Below are 19933 nucleotides of genomic sequence, written 5' to 3' on the forward strand. Positions count from 1 at the left end.
ATTCAATTATTAGTATTTAATCTTTATGTCCTTTTAGAGAGATGGAGGGAGAAATATTGGGCCGATGATCAGGAAGGTCTCACATTGACTTTGTGTGCGTCCCAAATGCCACAGCTCTGGTCTAAAGTAGTGCACTACAGAATAGGGTGCCATTTGGTACACATACCAAGTCTTTACCTCACATCACTCGCCCTCGTTTCGTTTAGGAAATTGATGGCTAACCCGACAGGTATCCCCTTCCACGAGCTCTCTCCATCATTCAGAGCTCCTTTTTTTTTAGGGCCACCATATGCTTTGCTTGTAAACTGTTAACAGAATGATTGGACCACAGCTCACATGGAGCCCTGTATCTATAATAATAAACTGACTATGTGTATCTCTGTGTGCCTGCTGCCCATCTGTGTATCTCTGCCAGGACATTGAGTCTTCTTACTCTAAAGGACAGATGCGTCATTGTTGACTCTCACCCTAAAACCCAGTTAATTAGGAGTTAACAAGTGTATCCTCCCTCCCGGCAGGTACATGGCACCAGAACTGCTGGATGACACGATCAATATGAGCAGCTTTGAGTCATTCAAGCGGGCCGATATCTACTCCCTGGGCCTGGTGTTCTGGGAACTGGCACGGAGGTGTTCCGTCAGGGGTAAGTTTGCTTCTTTTTTTTCTTCTTAAAAAAAAAAAAAAAACTGAAGCAAATAAAATGGAAATCCCCAGACTGTGCAACTAATACACTCCTAGAAATGATACTATTTAAAGCTGAAGCTAATATTCTATTCCCTGTATAGTACACTACTTTGACCAGGGAACCTCTATATAGGGTGTCATTTGGGACACAGATCAAGTTATTTAACTGTTAGTACAAAAGCAAACTTAAGCAAATGGAATGGAAGTGTCCAGTCTGTGCAGCTAATGCACTGAAATAAATTACACTGGAGCAGTGACTGATGCAGTTATTGGTTTATTGGGTAGATGACTCAAATGACTTTATTCAGTGATTCGTCATTTTATAAATATTAAAGGTACAGCACAAGTAAAAATTGCCTTTTGAAAGACCAAAACATCCATTTTACACTATTAAAATGTTCAGAATTGAATCAAGTTGTACCTTTTTCTCTCATCTCTAACTATCAGGAAGCCTGAAAGAACAGGCAGAGTGGTCAGGGAATTTATATTCATGAGCACACCTTGACTGGCAGCTTTTTAAAATACCCTTGTGGTCATTCTGAGCCCATTTTATTTTACCAGGTAAGTTGACTGAGAACACATTCTCATTTACAGCAACAACCTGGGAATAGTTACAGGGGAGAGGAGGGGGATGAAAGAGCCAATTGTAAGCTGGGGATGATTAGGTGACCGTATGAGGGACAGATTGGGAATTTAGCCAGGACACCAGGGTGAACACCCCTATTCCTACAATAAGTGCCATGGGCTCTTTAATGACCTCAGAGTCAGCACACCTATTTAACGTCCCATCTGAAAGACAGCACCCTACACAGGGCAGTGTCCCCAATCACTACCCTGGGGCATTGGGATATTTTTTTTAAATCAGAGGAAAGGGTGTCTCCTACTGGCCCTCCAACACCACTTCCAGCAGCATCTGGTCTCCCATCCAGGGACTGACCAGGACCAACCCTGCTTAGCTTCAGAAGCAAGCCAGCAGTGGGATGCAGGGTGGTATGCTGCTGGCATGGGTTATTATCAATATAACGTCATGATATGGTGCAGAGTGTTCGATTTGACCACCAGCTCTGCTAAAACCAATGACAACTACGTGCCATTTTCAAGGGATTGTTAAATGTTAGAACTATTTGGTTTCAATATCATCACCTCTTGAAGAGCATTGTCATAACTTCCCATTTCAGATTATGCCACATTTATCTCTATCATCAGAGTTATACAGCATGTAACTGCATAGTTTTCATGATCAGTAAACATCAATTGATCCTCGTCCCGTTGAAGTTGTCAGTAGGACTACTGTCCTCACCACCATATAAGCAAAGCAAATATAGTCTAGCCATCTAAACTCAGCAAAAAAAGAAACTTCCCTTTTTCAGGACCCTGTCTTTCAAAGATAGTTGGATTTTGACAAATTAACTTCACCGATCTTAATTGTAAAGGGTTTAAACACTGTTTCCCATGCTGGTTCAATGAACCATAAACAATTAATGAACATGCACCTGTGGAACGGTCGTTAAGACACTAACAGCTTACAGACGGTAGGCAATTAAGGTCACAGTTATGAAAACTTAGGACACTAGAGGCCTTTCTACTGACTCTGAAAAACACCAAAAGAAAGATGCCCAGGGTCCCTGCTCATCTGTGTGAACATGCTGCAAGGAGGCATGAGGACTGCAGATGTGGCCAGGGCAATAAATTGCAATGTCCGTACTGTGAGACGCCTAAGACAGGGAGACAGGACGGACAGCTGATTGTCCTCGCAGCGTCAGACCGCGTGTAACAACACCTACACAGGATCGGTACATCTGAATATCACACCTGCGGGACCGGTACAGGATGGCAACAACTGCCCGAGTTACACCAGGAACGCACAATCCCTCCATCAGTGCTCAGACTGTCCACAATAGGCTGAGAGAGGCTGTACTGAGGGCTTGTAGGCCTGTTGTAAGGCAGGTCCTCACCAGACATCACCGGCAACAAAGTCACCTATGGGCACAAACCCACCGCCGCTGGACCAGACAGGACTGGCAAAAAGTGATCTTCACTGACAAGTCGCGGTTTTGTCTCACCAGGGGTGATGGTCAGATTCGCGTTTATCGTCGAAGGAATGAGCGTTACACCGAGGCCTGTACTCTGGAGCGGGATCGATTTGGAGGTGGAGGGTCCGTCATGGTCTGGGGCGGTGTGTCGCAGCATCATCGGACTGAGCTTGTTGTCATTGCAGGCAATCTCAACGCTGTGCGTTACAGGGAAGACATCCTCCTCCCTCATGTGGTACCCTTCCTGCAGGCTCATCCTGACATGACCCTCCAGCATGACAATGCCACCACGCACAGAACTAGCAGTATGGCTGATTTCCTGCAAGACAGGAATGTCAGTGTTCTGCCATGGCCAGCGAAGAGCCCAGATCTCAATCCCATTGAGCACGTCTGGAACCTGTTGGATCGGAGGGCTAGGGCTAGTGCCCCCCCCCCCCCAGAAATGTCCGGGAACTTGCAGGTGCCTTGGTGGAAGAGTGGGGTAACATCTCACAGCAATAACTGGCAAATCTGGTGCAGTCCATGAGGAGGAGATGCACTGCAGTACTTAATGCAGCTGGTGGCCACAACAGATACTGACTGTTACTTTTGATGTTGACACCCCCTTTGTTCAGGACACATTGTTCCATTTATGTTAGTCACATGTCTGTGGAACTTGTTCAGTTCATGTCTTGTTATGTTCATACAAATATTTGCACATGTTAAGTTTGCTGAAAATAAACACAGTTGACAGTGAGAGGACGTTTCTTTTTATGCTGAGTTTATCCCCTGAAAGTTAGCTTGTTAACTAGCCATATGGACGTGATCTGTTATTAGCTAACTAGCCAATTTGACGTGGTCCATCAATCATTGTCTGTCAGCAGAAATTGTGATTAAACACTCACAATGTTGAAAAGGGGATAAGATAATGTTAGGCCTACCTAGCGAAGTTGGCTTTGTTAGGTCTACTTACCGCTATGTTTAGCAACTACAAAGTTTCTACCGGTAGCTTGCAAAGTAAACATTAGGCCTTATCAGCTATAGTACATTGGTAAACGCGCCCTTCTGCTGCTTGACAAGTTTTAGGGGCTTCATAGCAAAGAGGGTGAATTAATATGCCCGTACCACTTTTCCGTAATTTTCTTTTTTTTAATTAAACAAGTTTTTTTTTTCATTTCACTTCACCAATTTGGACTATTTTGTGTCTGTCCATTACATGAAATCCAAATAAAAATCAATTTAAATTACAGGTTGTAACGCAACAAAAACGGCAAGGGGTATGAATACTTTTGCAAGGCACTGTGTAGGCACCCGGGCCGTCCTACAGTGTGCAGGACCCCATTGACTTGTACAATTTGTAACACTCATCTCCCGTCCGAATGCTTGAAAAAGGAAAGTAACAAAATGTGATATCACATAAAAGTGGATTACTCAGGCTTTAGGAAATGCAACTAACAACAGGGATTGATGCAGAGCAGGGGGGTCCATGTGCCCCACTTTGATCAAGCAGGCTTCAGTCACCCACTTGGCTTCAGTCATTCCCAAGATTGAAGCGGGACACAAATCCAGCTATGGCCTCCTCCTTATCAGGCCTCTCACACCGGGCAGACAGGTGTCCTGGGATGGACAGCTCACACAGCTTCCTCACATACGGCGCTGGATCACGGCTGACATTGAAGAGGAGATCCAGGAGCCTGTCTACCCAGCCTGTTTTTTTTTTAAAGGGAAATGTTTGTTAAATGGGTAGTGAATTTAAGTAGTGAGTTATGATGCTATCAATTCGTTTATGTAGGGATCTACTTATTCTACAATGTGTATTCTGGCATTTTGGAAGTACTCAATTTGAAATATGCAAGTTTTTTGCTGAAACTTTTCAATGTTTGTATTTGGAATGTGTGTCTGAAATGCTCAATTGATTTGAAATGAATAACTATGACTTATAGTATGTTGGGTCGGGCTTCACAGCATATCCCCCCTACTTTGGTCTGTCTTCACAGGCTTCACAGGATATCCCCCTTTGCCTTGGGGGATATGCTGTGATTTTGTATCAAAACATGATTTTCAGGGGTAAATTACAAATACTATACACACTGCAGATCCTTATGTGGACAACGTTCAAATCACATTTTATTTGTCACATGCTTTGTAAACAACAGGTGTAGACTAACCGTGAAATGCTTACTTACAGGGGGGGGGGGGGGACCAGTAACTTTATGATCAACTTTCTCAATGTACCAGCTACAATCATTTGTCATACTTGGATCAACCTACTATATGAACTGTTTTCATCCAAATATCATCAAATCTGATTTTTTTTTAAAACATGATTTTCACTGTTGGGGACCTTTTTTAAAGAATCATTATATTACCACTGATAGTGAATAAACAAAATGTTTAATATTGCCGTGGAACTCATGGAGGTACATTTGTGCTGCGGAACTGATGATAAAACGTGTGTCTTTTTCCCAAAGGACTTCAAGAAGATTTTCAGTTGCCTTACTATGATATGGTGTCTTCAGATCCCTCGGTGGAGGACATGCGAAAGATTGTCTGTGACCAGAAACTGAGACCTAACATTCCCAACCAGTGGCAGAGCTGCGAGGTGAGATAGGATTCTGACTCTAATAGCGTTGCTGAATTCCGGTCATTTCCCCAAAATGTCCAGGTTTTTCTAGTTGGAAGATTCCTGGAATCAGCAGTAAATGGGCAGTAAATCTGTGAATACTCCAACCGGGAAGCCTGGGAATTTAGGTGAAGTTACCTGAATTTTACAACCCTAGACTGGAATGTTTTATTATTTTTTGCTTTACCACTACAGTGCCATAAGGTAAATACTGTATGTTGGCTTGGCTAGCATTTTGAATTGTACCTCTGTAAATTGAACTGCTGTTTCTGAAGAAGTTTTTACTTGCGTTGACTGTGATATGGGGTTGTTTACCTACAGTGCCTTCGGAAAGTATTCAGACCCCTTGACGTTTTCCACATTTAGTTATAGCCTGAATTTAAAAGGATTTAATTGAGATGTTTTGTCACTGGCCTGCACACAATACCTCATCATGTCAAAGTGTAATTATGTTTTTTGAAATGTTTACAAATGAAAAGCTGAAATATCTTGAGTCAATAAGTATTCAACCCCTTTGTTATGGCAAGCCTAAGTAAGTTCAGGAGTAAACATTTGCTTAACAAGTCACATAATAAGTTGCATGGGCTCACTCTGTGTGCAATAATAGTGTTTAACATGAATTTTGAATGACTACCTCATCTCTGCACCCCACACATACAATTATCATTAAGGTCCCTAATTCAATCATTAAGGACTGGGGAGTTTTTCAGGATAAAACAGAAACGGAATAGATCTAAGCACAGGCAAAATCCTAGAGGAAAACCTGATTCAATCTGCTTTTCACCAGACAGTGGGAGATGAATTTACCTTTCAGCAGGACAATAACCTAAACCACAAGGGAAAACCTACACTGGAGTTGCTTACCAAGAAGACAGTGAATGTGACTGAGCTAGTTATGACTTAAATCTATAAAAAAATATATGGCAAGACCTGAAATTGGTTGTCTAGCAATGATCAACAACCAATTTGACAGAGCTTGAATAATTTTGAAAATAATATTGGTCAAATGTTGCACAATCCAGGTGTGGAAACTCGTAGAGGCCTACCCAGAAAGACTCATAGCTGTAATTGCTGCCAAAGGTGCTTCTACAAAGTATTGACTCAGGGGTGTGAGTCCTTACGTGAATTAGATATTTCTGTATTTTCAATATATTTGCTAAAATGTCTAAAATCACGTTTTCACTTTGACATTAGGGCGTATTGTGTGTAGATTGGTGAGAACAAAAAATATTGAATCCATTTTTAATTCAGGCTGCAACACAACAAAATGTGAAATAAGTCAATGGGTATGAATACTTTCTGAAGGCATTGTACCTTAGTTGAATGCACTTACTGTAAGTCGCTCTGGATAAGAGCCTGTGCTATATTACCATAAAGTCTGGTCTGACCATGTCAAATCTGGGCCTGTTAATTGATAAAAATCCCTCTTGATTCGTTAGGCACTGCGGGTGATAGGCAAGCTGATGCGCGAGTGCTGGTACGCCAATGCTGCAGCTCGGCTCACCGCACTGAGGGTCAAGAAAACCGTCTCTCAGGTGACTGTACTCAAGGACATCAAAGATTAGCTAGGTAAGCTAGCCCACTGGCTGCCCCCCCCTGTCCAATGTCCTGTTATTAGTTGGGAGCAAAGCATCCTCTGGACTACACTGAAGCACTAAACACTCAACTGGGTGGCATTCATTAGAAACCAAACAATAAAACAGACCAGAGCGGGGAGGGGTCTACCAGAATTTGTCAAATAAGAAACTCAAATTTTCATTTTTTATTTATTTTTTGCTGTGTTGTGCACTAATGAATACGACTCAGCAGTGTGCATTCTCAGCTTGTGATGCCAAAGGCGCCTACTGCTGCTACCCAGCAGGGAACACTCCTGTCCTGCCCTGCAGTGTGTGACTGGAACTGCATCACCCAATCAAGAAGGAACAGGAAATGAAACTGTGACCTTTTTAGATGACAATGGATGATTTCTAATGTACTGATTTGTCTCTGCTACCTCAGATGTTTTTAAGTGCCCAAAGCTTGAAGTTGCACATTGAATGCTTCATGCCATATAATAGTGTATGTACTGTAGTGGCAACAGTAGGCAACATACAAAAAGGATTGTAAATGTTACCGAGTAATGCACTCACTGCTATGCCTGATTAGTAAAGGACACCCAAGGTCTACATCCATAAAGATAACTGCTACTTGGGTGCTGCCCCCTCCCCACCCTATTCTATTTCGTATCCATATATATTTTTGTATATGACTTGAAAAATAATGCCTATATCAACTATACTCTGTATTTAAGTAAAAAAGTCCAAGATGTTGTATATCACAATATGTTATTGTTAAAGGGGCAATCTGCAGTTCTAACAACAACAATGACAAAGTGGACATCCGCCGCTATTTTGGTTAACAGCTGAGGGATGGGGCTGGAGAAATGTAACTACTCTAAAATTCATAGACAGAGCTATAGATGCAAGGACTGACCATCCATGATATCAATATTATAGTATTAACCATATCATTAGGAATTAGAATACTAATAGTTGAAATAAGAATAGTGATTTAATAGGATCTCTGGGATTAACCATGCTTTGAGGATATACAGTATTTGTGTACAATGGCACTGTTTACAAACAATGGCGTAAAACATTGTTTGGTTTTCGATGTGCTACGACAGTTTTACTTAGCTCATGAGACATTTACAAGTTATATTCTTTAAGAATCAATGGGTGTATATCATTAATGTAATAAAAGTGAAAAAACGGATGTCGCTATTGCAGATTGCCCCTTTAAACACATCCACACGCGCCTAACAATCGCATCTTCTCTGTGAAGCACAACTTTTGTTATATTACAGAAGAGAGAAGTTTTAGAAAAAAACATTTAAATATATTTAATATATAGACATAATTATGGAAAGACTTTTATTCCATAGAAATATATTTATATCCAAAGCCTTTAATTGAATGCTACAATATGTAGGGACCCTATGAAATGCCAATGTGAAAATATATACATACACTGTTTAAAGAAAAATAAAGTACAGCATTTACTACATTGTTGGTATAATGTACTCAAAGCAGTACACCCTTTACCCAAGATAATATGCAAACACAAAAAAAGACCAAATTGTTCACCAAATATTTTTGTTTGTCTACTAAAGAGGGATTTTTCAGAGAGTCAAGACAGCCGTGAGTTTGAGCAGTGGCCGTGTTCAGGCTGCTTATGTGAACACTAATGCCATTGTCAGACTTGGCTTGTAAACCCTTGCCATAACAGGTTTAGGAACGGGGACATAAGCTAAATCTGCTGTGGGTGTCTCCTGTACACAACATGGCATGCCTGGTGCTCTGTTTGTGTAGGCCTGCAGCAAGTTCAATCAGAGGTATACGACGTGTATATCACACAGACATTTTGCTAATGTATGTTTGGAAATTTGCCAATGTATTGCCTGTGGTGTCATTTTGCTTAAACAAAGCCTGCGATTTGAGATTGTTTAAGAAGGGTGCTGTTTAGAAAAACACACTTGGCTTTTAATGACTTATGTAGATTTGTTCTTGTTTACTTTTATATTGTTTGCTTATGCAAATAAGTGCTCTTGAATTTCGATCGCTAAAGTTCAGAGTTACAGCGTGATTGAAATCTGAAGGCAAAGTTCCCGCGATAGCGAAGACTGCATTCACGGTAAAAGCTGCATATGTCGGCTCAATCGGAATTTACCTTTGGATCTCATAACCTGGAACGCTTCAGCGATACAGATTGAATAGAGCCCTGAGCTGTTTAACATCTTTGTAGTTCATGCAAGTCAGCATCTGTCTGGGGGGGGGGGGGGTGTCAATGTACAGTACAATGGGCAATGTAGCATCTGCAGTTGCTTCATAGGTGTACATAGTTACAGGCTTGCTGCTCTGCTGCCCATATAGCTGTATCATTAAGTCAATGTTACAATTATGTTTTGTACGTAAAAACAATGACCGTTTCACTTTAATATGTGTAATTATTTCCCCCAAATGTTAACAAAATATATATTGACAAATGTTAACAAAATATATATTGACATTGCAGTATTTAGTGCTCTGCCTGTATCCTGTGGACAAGCAAGCTAATGTTAATTGTCTAATTGGAAATGAAGCTGTGCTTTTGTTGTCATGGTTTCCCTGAGGAACTGAACAGTCTGATCAATGTTTGACCACTGCTCAAGATGATGTGTGGAATTGTTTTGCTTCTATAGACTATCTGTCATTCCGAAGGAAAGAGACTAATTCTGTAATTTCTGGTCAAATATCTTTTGAAAATTGTGTATGACACAATTTGGAAGTTTTGCCTGCTCCGGGAATGTGATATTAGTTTTCTAAAGAAGGTTTTACGTTGAGAAATGTCACCCTCCAATGAATTAGCTTAATTCTTTCTCTTGACAAGAGCAACTATTTTGTGTTGTGAATTCAGATATGGGTCTCTTATGTCAATATGTCTTTCAGTCTTACACTATTTATTATAAATATGTGACAACGGTGAGTCAATAAACTACATTTAATTGAAAATTACATTTTTCTTCAATATCTTTAAAACCTTATTTGTTTGTCATGTGTAATTCCCCATGACAGATTATAATATAATCAGGGCATGATTTGATCTTCCGGAATGAGAGCGTTTCCCTCTCATTTTCGATCATTTACCTGAAATGACAATTTCTTATGTATGTCATCCGTTTATCCTCTGCAATGATTCATAAATGTACTGTGGTTCAGAAGACTTGACAGCTAACTTGACAACTACAGCAGATTTGTCCGTTTAAATGGAGGAAGTAAGCCTTGTCACCTTGGCTGTTAGCGGCACTACCCAGATGAGTCAGCCACTCCCGAATGTGCTTAGGTTTAACCATATTCTCCGTTCAATTCTACAGCACTGTGACCGGGAACATGGACAATCATAACTTCACAGATGTGGCTTTGTGAGACACATTTCTGAAACCAGGCTTGTTTTTTTCCCCAATGGTGACGTGACGTAGAAGTATTCAAGGCCTCAAACTAATTTAATTTGTACTGTATGTTCTGCAGAGTTGAGGGAAAACTGTCATAAAACCACTTACAGTACCCGTACTCTACCCTGCTCTTTCCTCAGTGAATTTCCAACTAGGCAAGGCCTATCTGAACAACTGACTGTAAACTTCCTACATTCACACAATTGGTCAATTAATATCCCAGGTACTTAAAGCTGATCAGCACAATGTAACATTTGAAACATTAGCGAGGAATGTTTTTGTCTTGATGAAATATTGCAATACGTTAAATGTGACAACCATCAGAATTACATTTCTAGTTGAGCCATGTGTTCCAAATGGCACCCTATTCCCTACATATTTCACTACTTGACCAGAGCCCTAAAGTGCATTCAGAAAGTATTCAGACCCCTTTTCCACATTTTGTTACGTTACAGCCTTATTCTAAAATGGATTCAATAAAAATGTTTCCTCATCAATCTACACATAATATCCCATAATGACAAAGCAAAAACAGGTTTTTAGATTTATTTTTTTATAATTTATTAAAAATATAAAAATTACTCATTTTATTTACATAAGTATTCAGACCCTTTGCTATGAGACTTGAAAGTTAGCTCAGGTGCATCCTGTTTCCATTGGTCAACCTTGAAATGTTTCTACTTCTTCATTTGGAGTCCACCTGTGGTAAATTCAATTGATTGGACATGATTTGGAAAGGGACACACCTGTCTATATAAGGTCCCACAGTTGACAGTGCATGTCAGAGCAAAAATGAAGTCATGAGTTCAAAGAAATTGTCCGTAGAGCTCCGAGACAGGATTGTGTTGAGGCACAGATCTGGGGAAGGGTACCAAAACATTTCTGCAGCATTGAAGGTCCCCAAGAACACAGTGTCCTCCATCATTCTTAAATGGAAGTAGTTTGGAACCACCTAGATTCTTCCTAGAATTCTTCCGAGCAATCGGTGGAGAAGGGCATTGGTCAGGGGAGGTGACCAAGAGCCCGATGGTCACTCTGACAGAGCTCCAAAGTTCCTCTGTGGAGATGGGAGAACATTCCAGAAGGACAACCATCTCTGCAGCCCTCCACCAATCAGGCCTTTATGGTAGAGTGACCAGATGGAAGCCACTCCTCAGTAAAAGGCACATGACAGCCTGTTTGGAGTTTGCCAAAAGGCAACTAAAGGACTCTCAGACCATGAGAAAAAAGTTTCTCTGGTCTGATGAAACCAACATTGAACTCTTTGGCCTGAATGCCAAGTATCACGTCTGGAAGAACCCGGGCACCATCCCTACGGTGAAGCATGGTGGTGGCAGCATCATGCTGTGGGGATGTTTTTCAGCGGCAGGGACTGGGAGACTAGTCAGGATCGAGAGGAAAGATGAACAGAGTAATGTACAGAGAGATTCTTGATGAAAACCTGCTCCAGAGCGCTCAGGACCTGACTGGGGCAAAGGTTCTTCTTCCAACAGGACAACGACCCTAAGCACACAGCCCAGACAATGCAGGAGTGGCTTCAGGTCTTTGAATGTCCTTGAGTGGCCCAGCCAGAGCCCGAACTTGAACCCGATCGAACATCTCTGGAGAGATCTGAAAATAGCTGTGCAGCGACACTCCCCATGGACAGAGCTTGAGAGGATTTGCAGAGAGGAATGGGATAAACTCTCCAAATACAGGTGTGCCAAGCTTGTAGCATCATACCCAAGAAGACTTGAGGCTGTAAGCGCTGGCAAATGTGCTTCAACAAAGTAATGAGTAAAGGTTCTGAATACTTATATAAATATTATGTTTTTTGTATACATTTTGCATAATTATGGGGTCTTGTGTGTAGATTCATGAGTACAATTTTTTATTTAATACATTTTAGAATAAGGCTGTAATGTAACAAAATGTGGAAAAGGTCAAGGGGTCTGAATAGCGAATAGTGTGCCGTTTGGTGTGCATTCCTTGTCTGTACACAGTGTTACAGTGGAGGGGAAATCTACTGGCCTAACAGTCCCGTGGAAGCTTGGTAGCTGGCTCTCCTATGGGTCACACAGGTTCAATGGGCCAGAGAGGATTAGAGTGAGGCAACACTGCCGTTTAACTGTTCTGTTTCGTGAGGGCTGGTCCCAAATGGTAACCTATAGGGCTCTGGTCAAAAGTGGTGCACTATATCGGGAATACAGTGCCATTTGGGACAGTGTCACAAAGACAGGCTTTAGGTGTGGGACATTCTGATGTTTCTAATTGACCAATTTAATTAGTTTTGTATCCCAAACACATCATACATTTTGGGGTATTCGAATGAATGCAAATGGAAAGGTACTGTATAATCATCTAATACATATTGTTCTTTGTCTTAGAAAATTAATTAGGAAAAATCCTTAACTCTAAAAAAAAAAACTACATTTTTATATTGTTCTTTATGTCCTGTGAGAGAGTCTTCTTTAGCACGTCTGACTTTTTTTATTCTTGACCATTGGCCTGTGTGTGATTTCCTCTTTGATCAAACCACGTCTGATGGCTTCTAGCCATTGACCCATGCCGTGTGTTTGTAAAGCAAGTCTCTAGCCCCGAGCGAAAGCCTGCTTTTGTCTGTCCTCACAAGACAAAGCTCTTTGCTTGGCAGACCAGAGAGGCTCAGGTTGACTCCAACCCATTCAGAAAACAGAACTTGGAGTAAGGGGAAGCAGGTGATGCTAGACTAGACCACAGAGGTGGTAGTTTTTCATGCGTTGCTGATTTCTGACAGACCATAAATCGAATCGCACAGACTGCACAAAGAAAAGGGGGATGTTTGAAAAGAAAAAAAACGTAAGTAGATTCCTTTTCCCGGCCGCAGCAGAGCAGACGAACAGTTCACGAGAAAAATAAGAAAAAAATGTAAAGAAAGTGAGCGAGGGCTGTGATCGACTAACACAGGTTCACCATAATAACATGGTGTGGATTTCCGCTTTGACACATTTGCTTTCAGCAGCACAGCAGGGCAGGGACACACCACATACGACACATGCAGAGTTACTGTACGGAACTATCTGTAGCAGAGCTGCAATATGGTGCTGTGAAGAGAGAGCGCTCCACTCCACTATGCAATCCACCATGAACCTCAACAGGCTCCTGCGACAGGGCAGCCAGGACAGTTACATTATGGAGGGCTCTCTGAGGAAGAAGGTATGGTATCAGCACTCTCTGAAGGGACCCCATAACAAAAGCAGTCAGAATGGGGGGACTACTCCCGGGACTCTGCCAAGAGGCTGGAAACAGGTGAGTGAGAAACCTTGGAAAGAAACAGGAAAAGATTGAACTGTTTTACTGTGTATCATTTCAGTCATGTGACCTATAAGTTGCACACAGTTTGTTATTCTTAGAGGTCATTGATGTTTGTAGATAGTATATAAAACTGTGTCAGTGGCATCAGAGAGGTATACATTAACACTTACCGAAACAGAACAGAGCACTTACAAAGACAAAAAGCAGTTTGACAATTGTAATGTTTTTGTTCTACATAAGAGACAAACTAGTTCACGAGCAGAAAAAAAGTACCTGGAAACACACTGTGTTTAAGATAAATTAACATGTTTTGTCACATTATTTACCAAGAATATGAAGAGACTGGTCTAAATATAGTTTATTTTACATGAAATAAATGTATAATCAGAATAGTTATTTTCACTGTTGTATTTATAAAATGTATGAAAATGTATTAAATATACTTTTGACTTTCCAGTCCAACAGAGCCCGCTCAAACTCCTTAGTGGATTACACTGACCCTCAGAGGTAAATACAAGCCCTTTGTCATTTGTATAGGGCACTGTTTGCTTGCTGTTTGGTGTTTTAGGCTGGGTTTGTGTACAGCACTTTGTGACATCAGCTGATGTAAGAAGGGCTTTATAAATACATTTGATTGAAATTTGATTGACTGTTAATACTATGATACAAACACAATTATGTTTAATGACTCAAGTTATGACAAGTGTGTAACTGAATTCTGCCTGCACATAGGACTACCATTATGTTGCAAAAGCAAGACAATGAGACTTTTGGATTTGAAATTCAGGTGAGACATTTAATCCGTTTTACAATTAATACAAAATACATTTTCAATACATATTTATCTGCGCTATCAGTCCTGCCTAGTGACAGAAGTCAACAAGAAGTGATTCCTCTTGTTCTAGACGTATGGCATGCAGCTGAAGAAAAGCATGGCGGTGGAGATGTGCACGTTTGTGTACAAGGTGCAGGAGGACAGCTCAGCTGAGAGTGCAGGCCTGACCGCCGGTGAGACACCCACCTCCTACTTCCTCTACCTGTGGCTCAGCGCTCTATTCAAACAGATCCGCTTTAGCTGACATCCGCATAGCGTTTGTTCTGGTGGTGTCGGGCTGTCAAATCCACAAGCGGCTCCTGTCATTATACTTAAAGTGGACATTGCCATTGGCTGCACGGGGTCGCATTATGAGAAATCCCATGCAGCCTTGTTTACAAGTTTGAACACTGAAATGTGAGATGTGATCTACAGTACACCTCGATTAGGCTGGTAGAAATGAATAGTTTTATGATTTTTAATTTGAGCGTCATTATTATTTAGCCAACACTTTCTCGTTCTGAACTTCTAACGCGAGTGGGATGGGTGTGGCTTCGTGACAATGATCAAGAGCAGCTGCTCACCGATTTGACAGCTCCAACGCAGTTACACCTCTGATACTGCCAAAATATCAGCTATGCGGGTGTCAGCTTTTGCCGCTTAACGCTTGATCTGATTGAATCAGAGAGATGTCTACGTTACACTCATTACAATACATGTAACTTTCACACAGAGAAAGGCCAGCAACGCAAAGGCCTGACCTCTCTTTCTCTCTCTGTCTATCTCTCATATGCTCTCTTTCTCTCTCTCTCTCTCTCTTTCTCACTCTCTCCCTCTCTGTCCCTCTTCCTCTTGCTCTGTTCACATAGGTGATGTTATCATCACCATCAATGGGCTCAGCATTGAGGGGTCAAGCCATCAGCGCATCGTTGACCTGATTCGAGAATCCGCCAACCTATTACGGTGAGTAAGACCTGCAATGAGACCCAAGCCAAAGGGTTACTGTCTAACTCTGAAGAAATGAGAAAAACATTGAGCATAGAAACATCCCAAATGGCACCCTATTCCCAATATAGTGCACAACTTTTGAACAGAGCTCTATGGGCCCTGGTCAAAGTAGTGCACTATAAAGTGCCCTATGGGACATGGTCAGAGTTAGCGCACTATATACGGAGCTGTGGCTGCTTGTGCTCATTTAGTCCCTGTGTAATCTCAGGATGGAGACGGTGTGTGGGACGGCGGTGAAGAGGATTGAACTGGAGAAGAAGATGAGCTTGCTCAAGGTGTGTCTCTCTTACAGGGCGGATGTTTGGCTTCAATAACACACCCTAGTTGAATAAAACCTTACAGTGGAAAATATGGGTGGCGTGCTCTGTGCTGTAGCCAACCACATAACCCCACCCAGCACAGCACAAATAAGCACACATGACAGAACAACAGTAGCACAGTATTGAAACAGGTTTAGTATAGCTATAAGTATGCTCAATACCATTTCATCACTAATCCTACATAGATGAATTGGGTCACAGGGAAACACATCATTATAAAGGTTATGTTAAGTACTGTATGGCTGACCTCCGAGTCAACCAAGTCTAATCGTCATTCTACATCTTTGTCCACACAGCAAACCCTGAGAGAGAAAAGGGTGGAGTTGCAAGCACTCAGATTACAGGAAAAATGTCTTATGCGAGGTGAGGGGTTTTGCCCAGCTTTGAAACCGCAGAACTTCCTTTCTCATTAGCTGATGTGAAAATGACGAGTAAATCGCTGATCTGTCTATTAATGAGCTTTGTTGAACGTCATTGTGAGAAATTAACTGAAAAAAAAATCCTGTCAATCAACCACATCCTTTATAGTGCACATGAATACTGTGGTTGGATAAATCCACACTGTCAACTAACTACCCTTCTCTTGTCTCAAGGTAACCTGAATGACAGTTCTCTACACCCCTCTATGGACTCCCTGATGTCTCCAATGTCTCTGTCAGGACACAGTGGCCACCGCGGCCACCGCTTCTCCAGTGACAGTAGCTGCCAGAGTGGGATGACGGAGGACAGTGACCTGGCCAGTGTGTTTGGCGACCTGGGCTCCCCGAGCCCCTGCAGTGTGGCCAGTCCAGACGATAGTTGCTTCTTCTCCAGAGACTTCAACGAGGAGGGGCCCCCCAGGCCCCCAGCCAGCCTCAGCCGTACCCGCAGCGGTAGCCTGTCCAGCCGCAGCAGTTGCCTCTCCTCCCCCTCCCCCACATGGGATGCTTCCAGAGCCTCCTCCCTGTTTGGGACTCTCCCCAGGAAGGCCAGAAGAGCCAGCGTCCGCAAACACATCCTGAAATTCATCCCTGGATTCAACCACTCAGTGGAGGAGGAGGACACCTGAACTGAGCTATGAACGAACACTACAGTACGTCTTTGTGTGATTTGACGTTCAATACAAACATTTGTTGCTGAGACAGTCCTAACATGGATGCCATACCAGGACTCGGGAAGAGACACATACTATATGACCATTATGGACATGAGAAGCATTAGGAGGAAGCAAGCATTCTCCCTTTCACAAAAGCCTTCAGTTATCTACAGATACTGCGTGCATGATGGACTGCTTTGGTGTTGCACTTTCACACAACCATTTTCAGAGGATTAGTTCTTGACCAAAATCCTAGAGAAAACAGTGTCAATTCTTAAAATTGTAACAATTCTTTGTAATAAAGAATGCAGTTATTTGTAATAAGGAACGCAAGAACTCAGTTAATGTGTGTGCAGCCAATGAAACAAAGATTGTGCTTGGCATTTCTAAAATTGTGACCATTGGATGTAGGGTGATAACTAAGAGAGACTATGAATGAAAAGGCCCGATCTTCCTCAATTAAACATGTTGCTTGTATATAACTTAAGACATGTATGCGTTGCATATTTACATGTGATCAAATAAGTTATTGGACAGCATGTCTGGGAGTTTTGTCACATAAAAAAAGTGTGAGTTCTTAGCTACGTGGTTAACTGCACAGTTCAAAACAGGATGTGGGGCAGAGAAGGTGCTACGTTCTTCACTATTTCTGTTCCCATTGCCACGTTTGGCTTGCTTATGTATCTACAACTTTCAGTCTTGATAAACTACACATCTGAAGTTTCCTGCAATTCAGGCCATTTTTCAGTAACTTGGAGTGTCGTGTAATGTCATTTGTTTTATGCTTGCTGTCTTCATATTGCTGCTTTTATTAAGGTTCAAAGCAAATATGTTTTGAAATTCTCTGAACACAAGTGACCTGTAACAAAATGCACAAATAAACTGTCACTCTTCACATATTCTCTATCTCATACTCTCATATTGCCTTCTTCTGTTGCTTAAATGAAAGGATAGGTAGCATAAAAGTAACTTACATGAAAGGGTAGGTAGCATAAAAGTAACTTACATGAAAGGGTAGGTAGCATAAAAGTAACTTACATGAAAGGGTAGGTAGCATAAAAGTAACTTACATGAAAGGGTAGGTAGCATAAACGTAACTTAAATGAAAGGGTAGGTAGCATAAACGTAACTTAAATGAAAGGGTAGGTAGCACAAACGTCACATGACTTTGACCCGCGTCTGACTTGAGACTCAAATGGATAGAATTTATTTTTTTACTTGACTTGGAACCTCAAGACTGGGGACTCCGCAGCAAGAGACAGCATTGCACTCACAGGGGGTTGGTGGCACCTAAACTGGGGAGGATGGGCTCATGATAATTGCTGGAGTAATATACAGTGCATTCGTAAAGTATTCAGACCCCTTGAATTTTTCCACATTCCACAGTTACTTTCCAGCCTTATTCTAAAATGGATTAAATAGTCCCCCCGCCCCCTCATCAGTCTAAACATAATACCCTCTAACGACAAAGCAAAAACGTTTTTTTTATTTTTATGTTTGCACATTAACAAAAAACTACACATTTATATATTACATTTACATAAGTATTCAGAGCCTTTACTCAGTACTTTGTTGAAGCACCTTTGGCAGCTATTACAGCCTTGAGTCTTCTAGGGTATGACGCTACAAGCTTGGCACACCTGTATTTCAGGCGTTTCTCCCATTCTTCTCTGCAGATTCTCTCAAGCTCTGTCAGGTTGGATGGGGAGCGTTGCTGCACAGCTATTTTCAGGTGTCTCCAGAGATGTTTGATCGGGCTCTGGCTGGGTCACTCTAGAACATTCAGAGACTTGTCCCGAAGCCACTCCTGCGTTGTCTGGGCTGTGTGCTTAGGTTCATTGTCCTGTTGGAAGGTGAAACTTCGCCCCTGTCTGAGGTCCTGAGCGCTCTGGAGCAGGTTTTCATCAAGGATCTCTCTGTACATTGCTCTGTTCATCTTTCCCTCGATCCTGACTAGTCTCCCATCATGTTACCATTGGTGTATTAAAACCAGTTGAGCTGACAGCTGATTTGCACTGTTTCGATATGGCTTTAGTCATCAATCTAGCAAGAGGGCAATATTTTATTAATGTAGTTGTGTTTCCACCCCCAGAAAGCTATTAGACTTTTGTCTTTCACCTGGAATTGTTTATTTATGTCTGAGAAAAAAATACTTTTCAACCCATATGATCTAGTACACAATAAAAATATAGTACCAGTCAAAAGTTTAGACACACCTACACATTCAAGGGTTTTTCTTATTTTTTTACTATTTATTATTATATTATATATCACAAAGTTGTAAGGACATAATTGTCTAGAATGTCATTGTATGCTGTAGCATTCAGATTTTCCTTCACTGGAACTAAGGGGCCTAGCCCAAACCATGAAAAACAACTCCAGACCAGTAATCCTCCTCCACCAAACTTTACAGTTAGCAATATGTATTGGGGCAGGTAGTGTTCTCCTGGCATCCCCAAAACCCAGATTTGTTCCTCAGACTGCCAGATGGTGAAGCGTGATTCATCACCTCATAGAACACGTTTCCACTGCTGCAGAGTCCAATGTCAGCGAGCTTTACAAAATTCCAGCCGACGCTTGGCATTGCACATGGTGATCTTAGGTTTGTGTGCAGCTGCTCGGCCATGGAAACCCATTTCATGAAGCTCATGACAAACAGTTATTGTGCTGATGTTGCTTCTAGAAACAATTTGGAACTACAATAGGTGATGAGTGTTGCAACCGAAGACAGACCATTTTTAAGCAAGCTAAAAAAACAGTCCCGTTTTTTTTAGCTTGTGTGGCCTACCACTTCATGGTGGAGCCGTTGTTGCTCCTAGATATTTCCACTTCACAATAACAGTACTTACAGTTGACCGGGGTAGCTCGAGCAGGGCAGAAATTTGACGAATTGAAGTCAATGAGCTCTTCAGTAAGGCCATTCTACTGCCAATGTTTGTCTATGGAGATTGCATGGCTGTGTGCTCGATTTGATAAATCTGTCAGCAACGGGTTTGGCTGAAATAGCCAAATACACTCATTAGAAGGGGTGTCCACATACTTTTGTATGTATATATATATATATATATATATATATATATATATATATATATTTTTTTTTTTTTTTTATTTTACCGTTATTTTACCAGGTAAGTTGACTGAGAACACGTTCTCAT

General features: G+C 41.6%; 2 protein-coding genes across 3 annotated transcripts in view; both read left to right on the plus strand.

Moving 5' to 3' along the window:
• Positions 1–9848, plus strand: part of LOC139546937 (activin receptor type-1C-like) — a 29474-nt gene extending 19626 nt beyond the window's left edge. Inside the window, exons 7-9 of the mRNA XM_071355926.1 lie at positions 519–643; positions 5168–5298; positions 6759–9848. Of these exons, the coding sequence (XP_071212027.1) occupies positions 519–643; positions 5168–5298; positions 6759–6884 (382 nt within the window). The 3' untranslated portion in view covers positions 6885–9848. The remainder of the gene's footprint in view (positions 1–518; positions 644–5167; positions 5299–6758) is intronic.
• The window catches only part of LOC139546939 (cytohesin-interacting protein-like), a 142727-nt gene extending 125043 nt beyond the window's left edge, over positions 1–17684 (plus strand). The window contains exons 2-9 of one of the 2 annotated variants that reach the window (XM_071355928.1): positions 13282–13555; positions 14019–14068; positions 14294–14348; positions 14467–14569; positions 15245–15338; positions 15592–15658; positions 16000–16066; positions 16297–17684. In XM_071355928.1, the coding sequence (XP_071212029.1) occupies positions 13379–13555; positions 14019–14068; positions 14294–14348; positions 14467–14569; positions 15245–15338; positions 15592–15658; positions 16000–16066; positions 16297–16751 (1068 nt within the window). In that variant the 5' untranslated portion in view covers positions 13282–13378 and the 3' untranslated portion in view covers positions 16752–17684. Of the gene's footprint in view, positions 1–12768; positions 13556–14018; positions 14069–14293; positions 14349–14466; positions 14570–15244; positions 15339–15591; positions 15659–15999; positions 16067–16296 lie in introns of those variants that run through there. The other variant, XM_071355927.1, reaches the window with a different exon arrangement.
• The last annotated feature ends 2249 nt before the right edge of the window (positions 17685–19933 follow it).

The sequence above is a fragment of the Salvelinus alpinus genome, chromosome 20, assembly GCF_045679555.1.
Source record: "Salvelinus alpinus chromosome 20, SLU_Salpinus.1, whole genome shotgun sequence".
Classification (NCBI taxonomy): domain Eukaryota; kingdom Metazoa; phylum Chordata; class Actinopteri; order Salmoniformes; family Salmonidae; genus Salvelinus; species Salvelinus alpinus.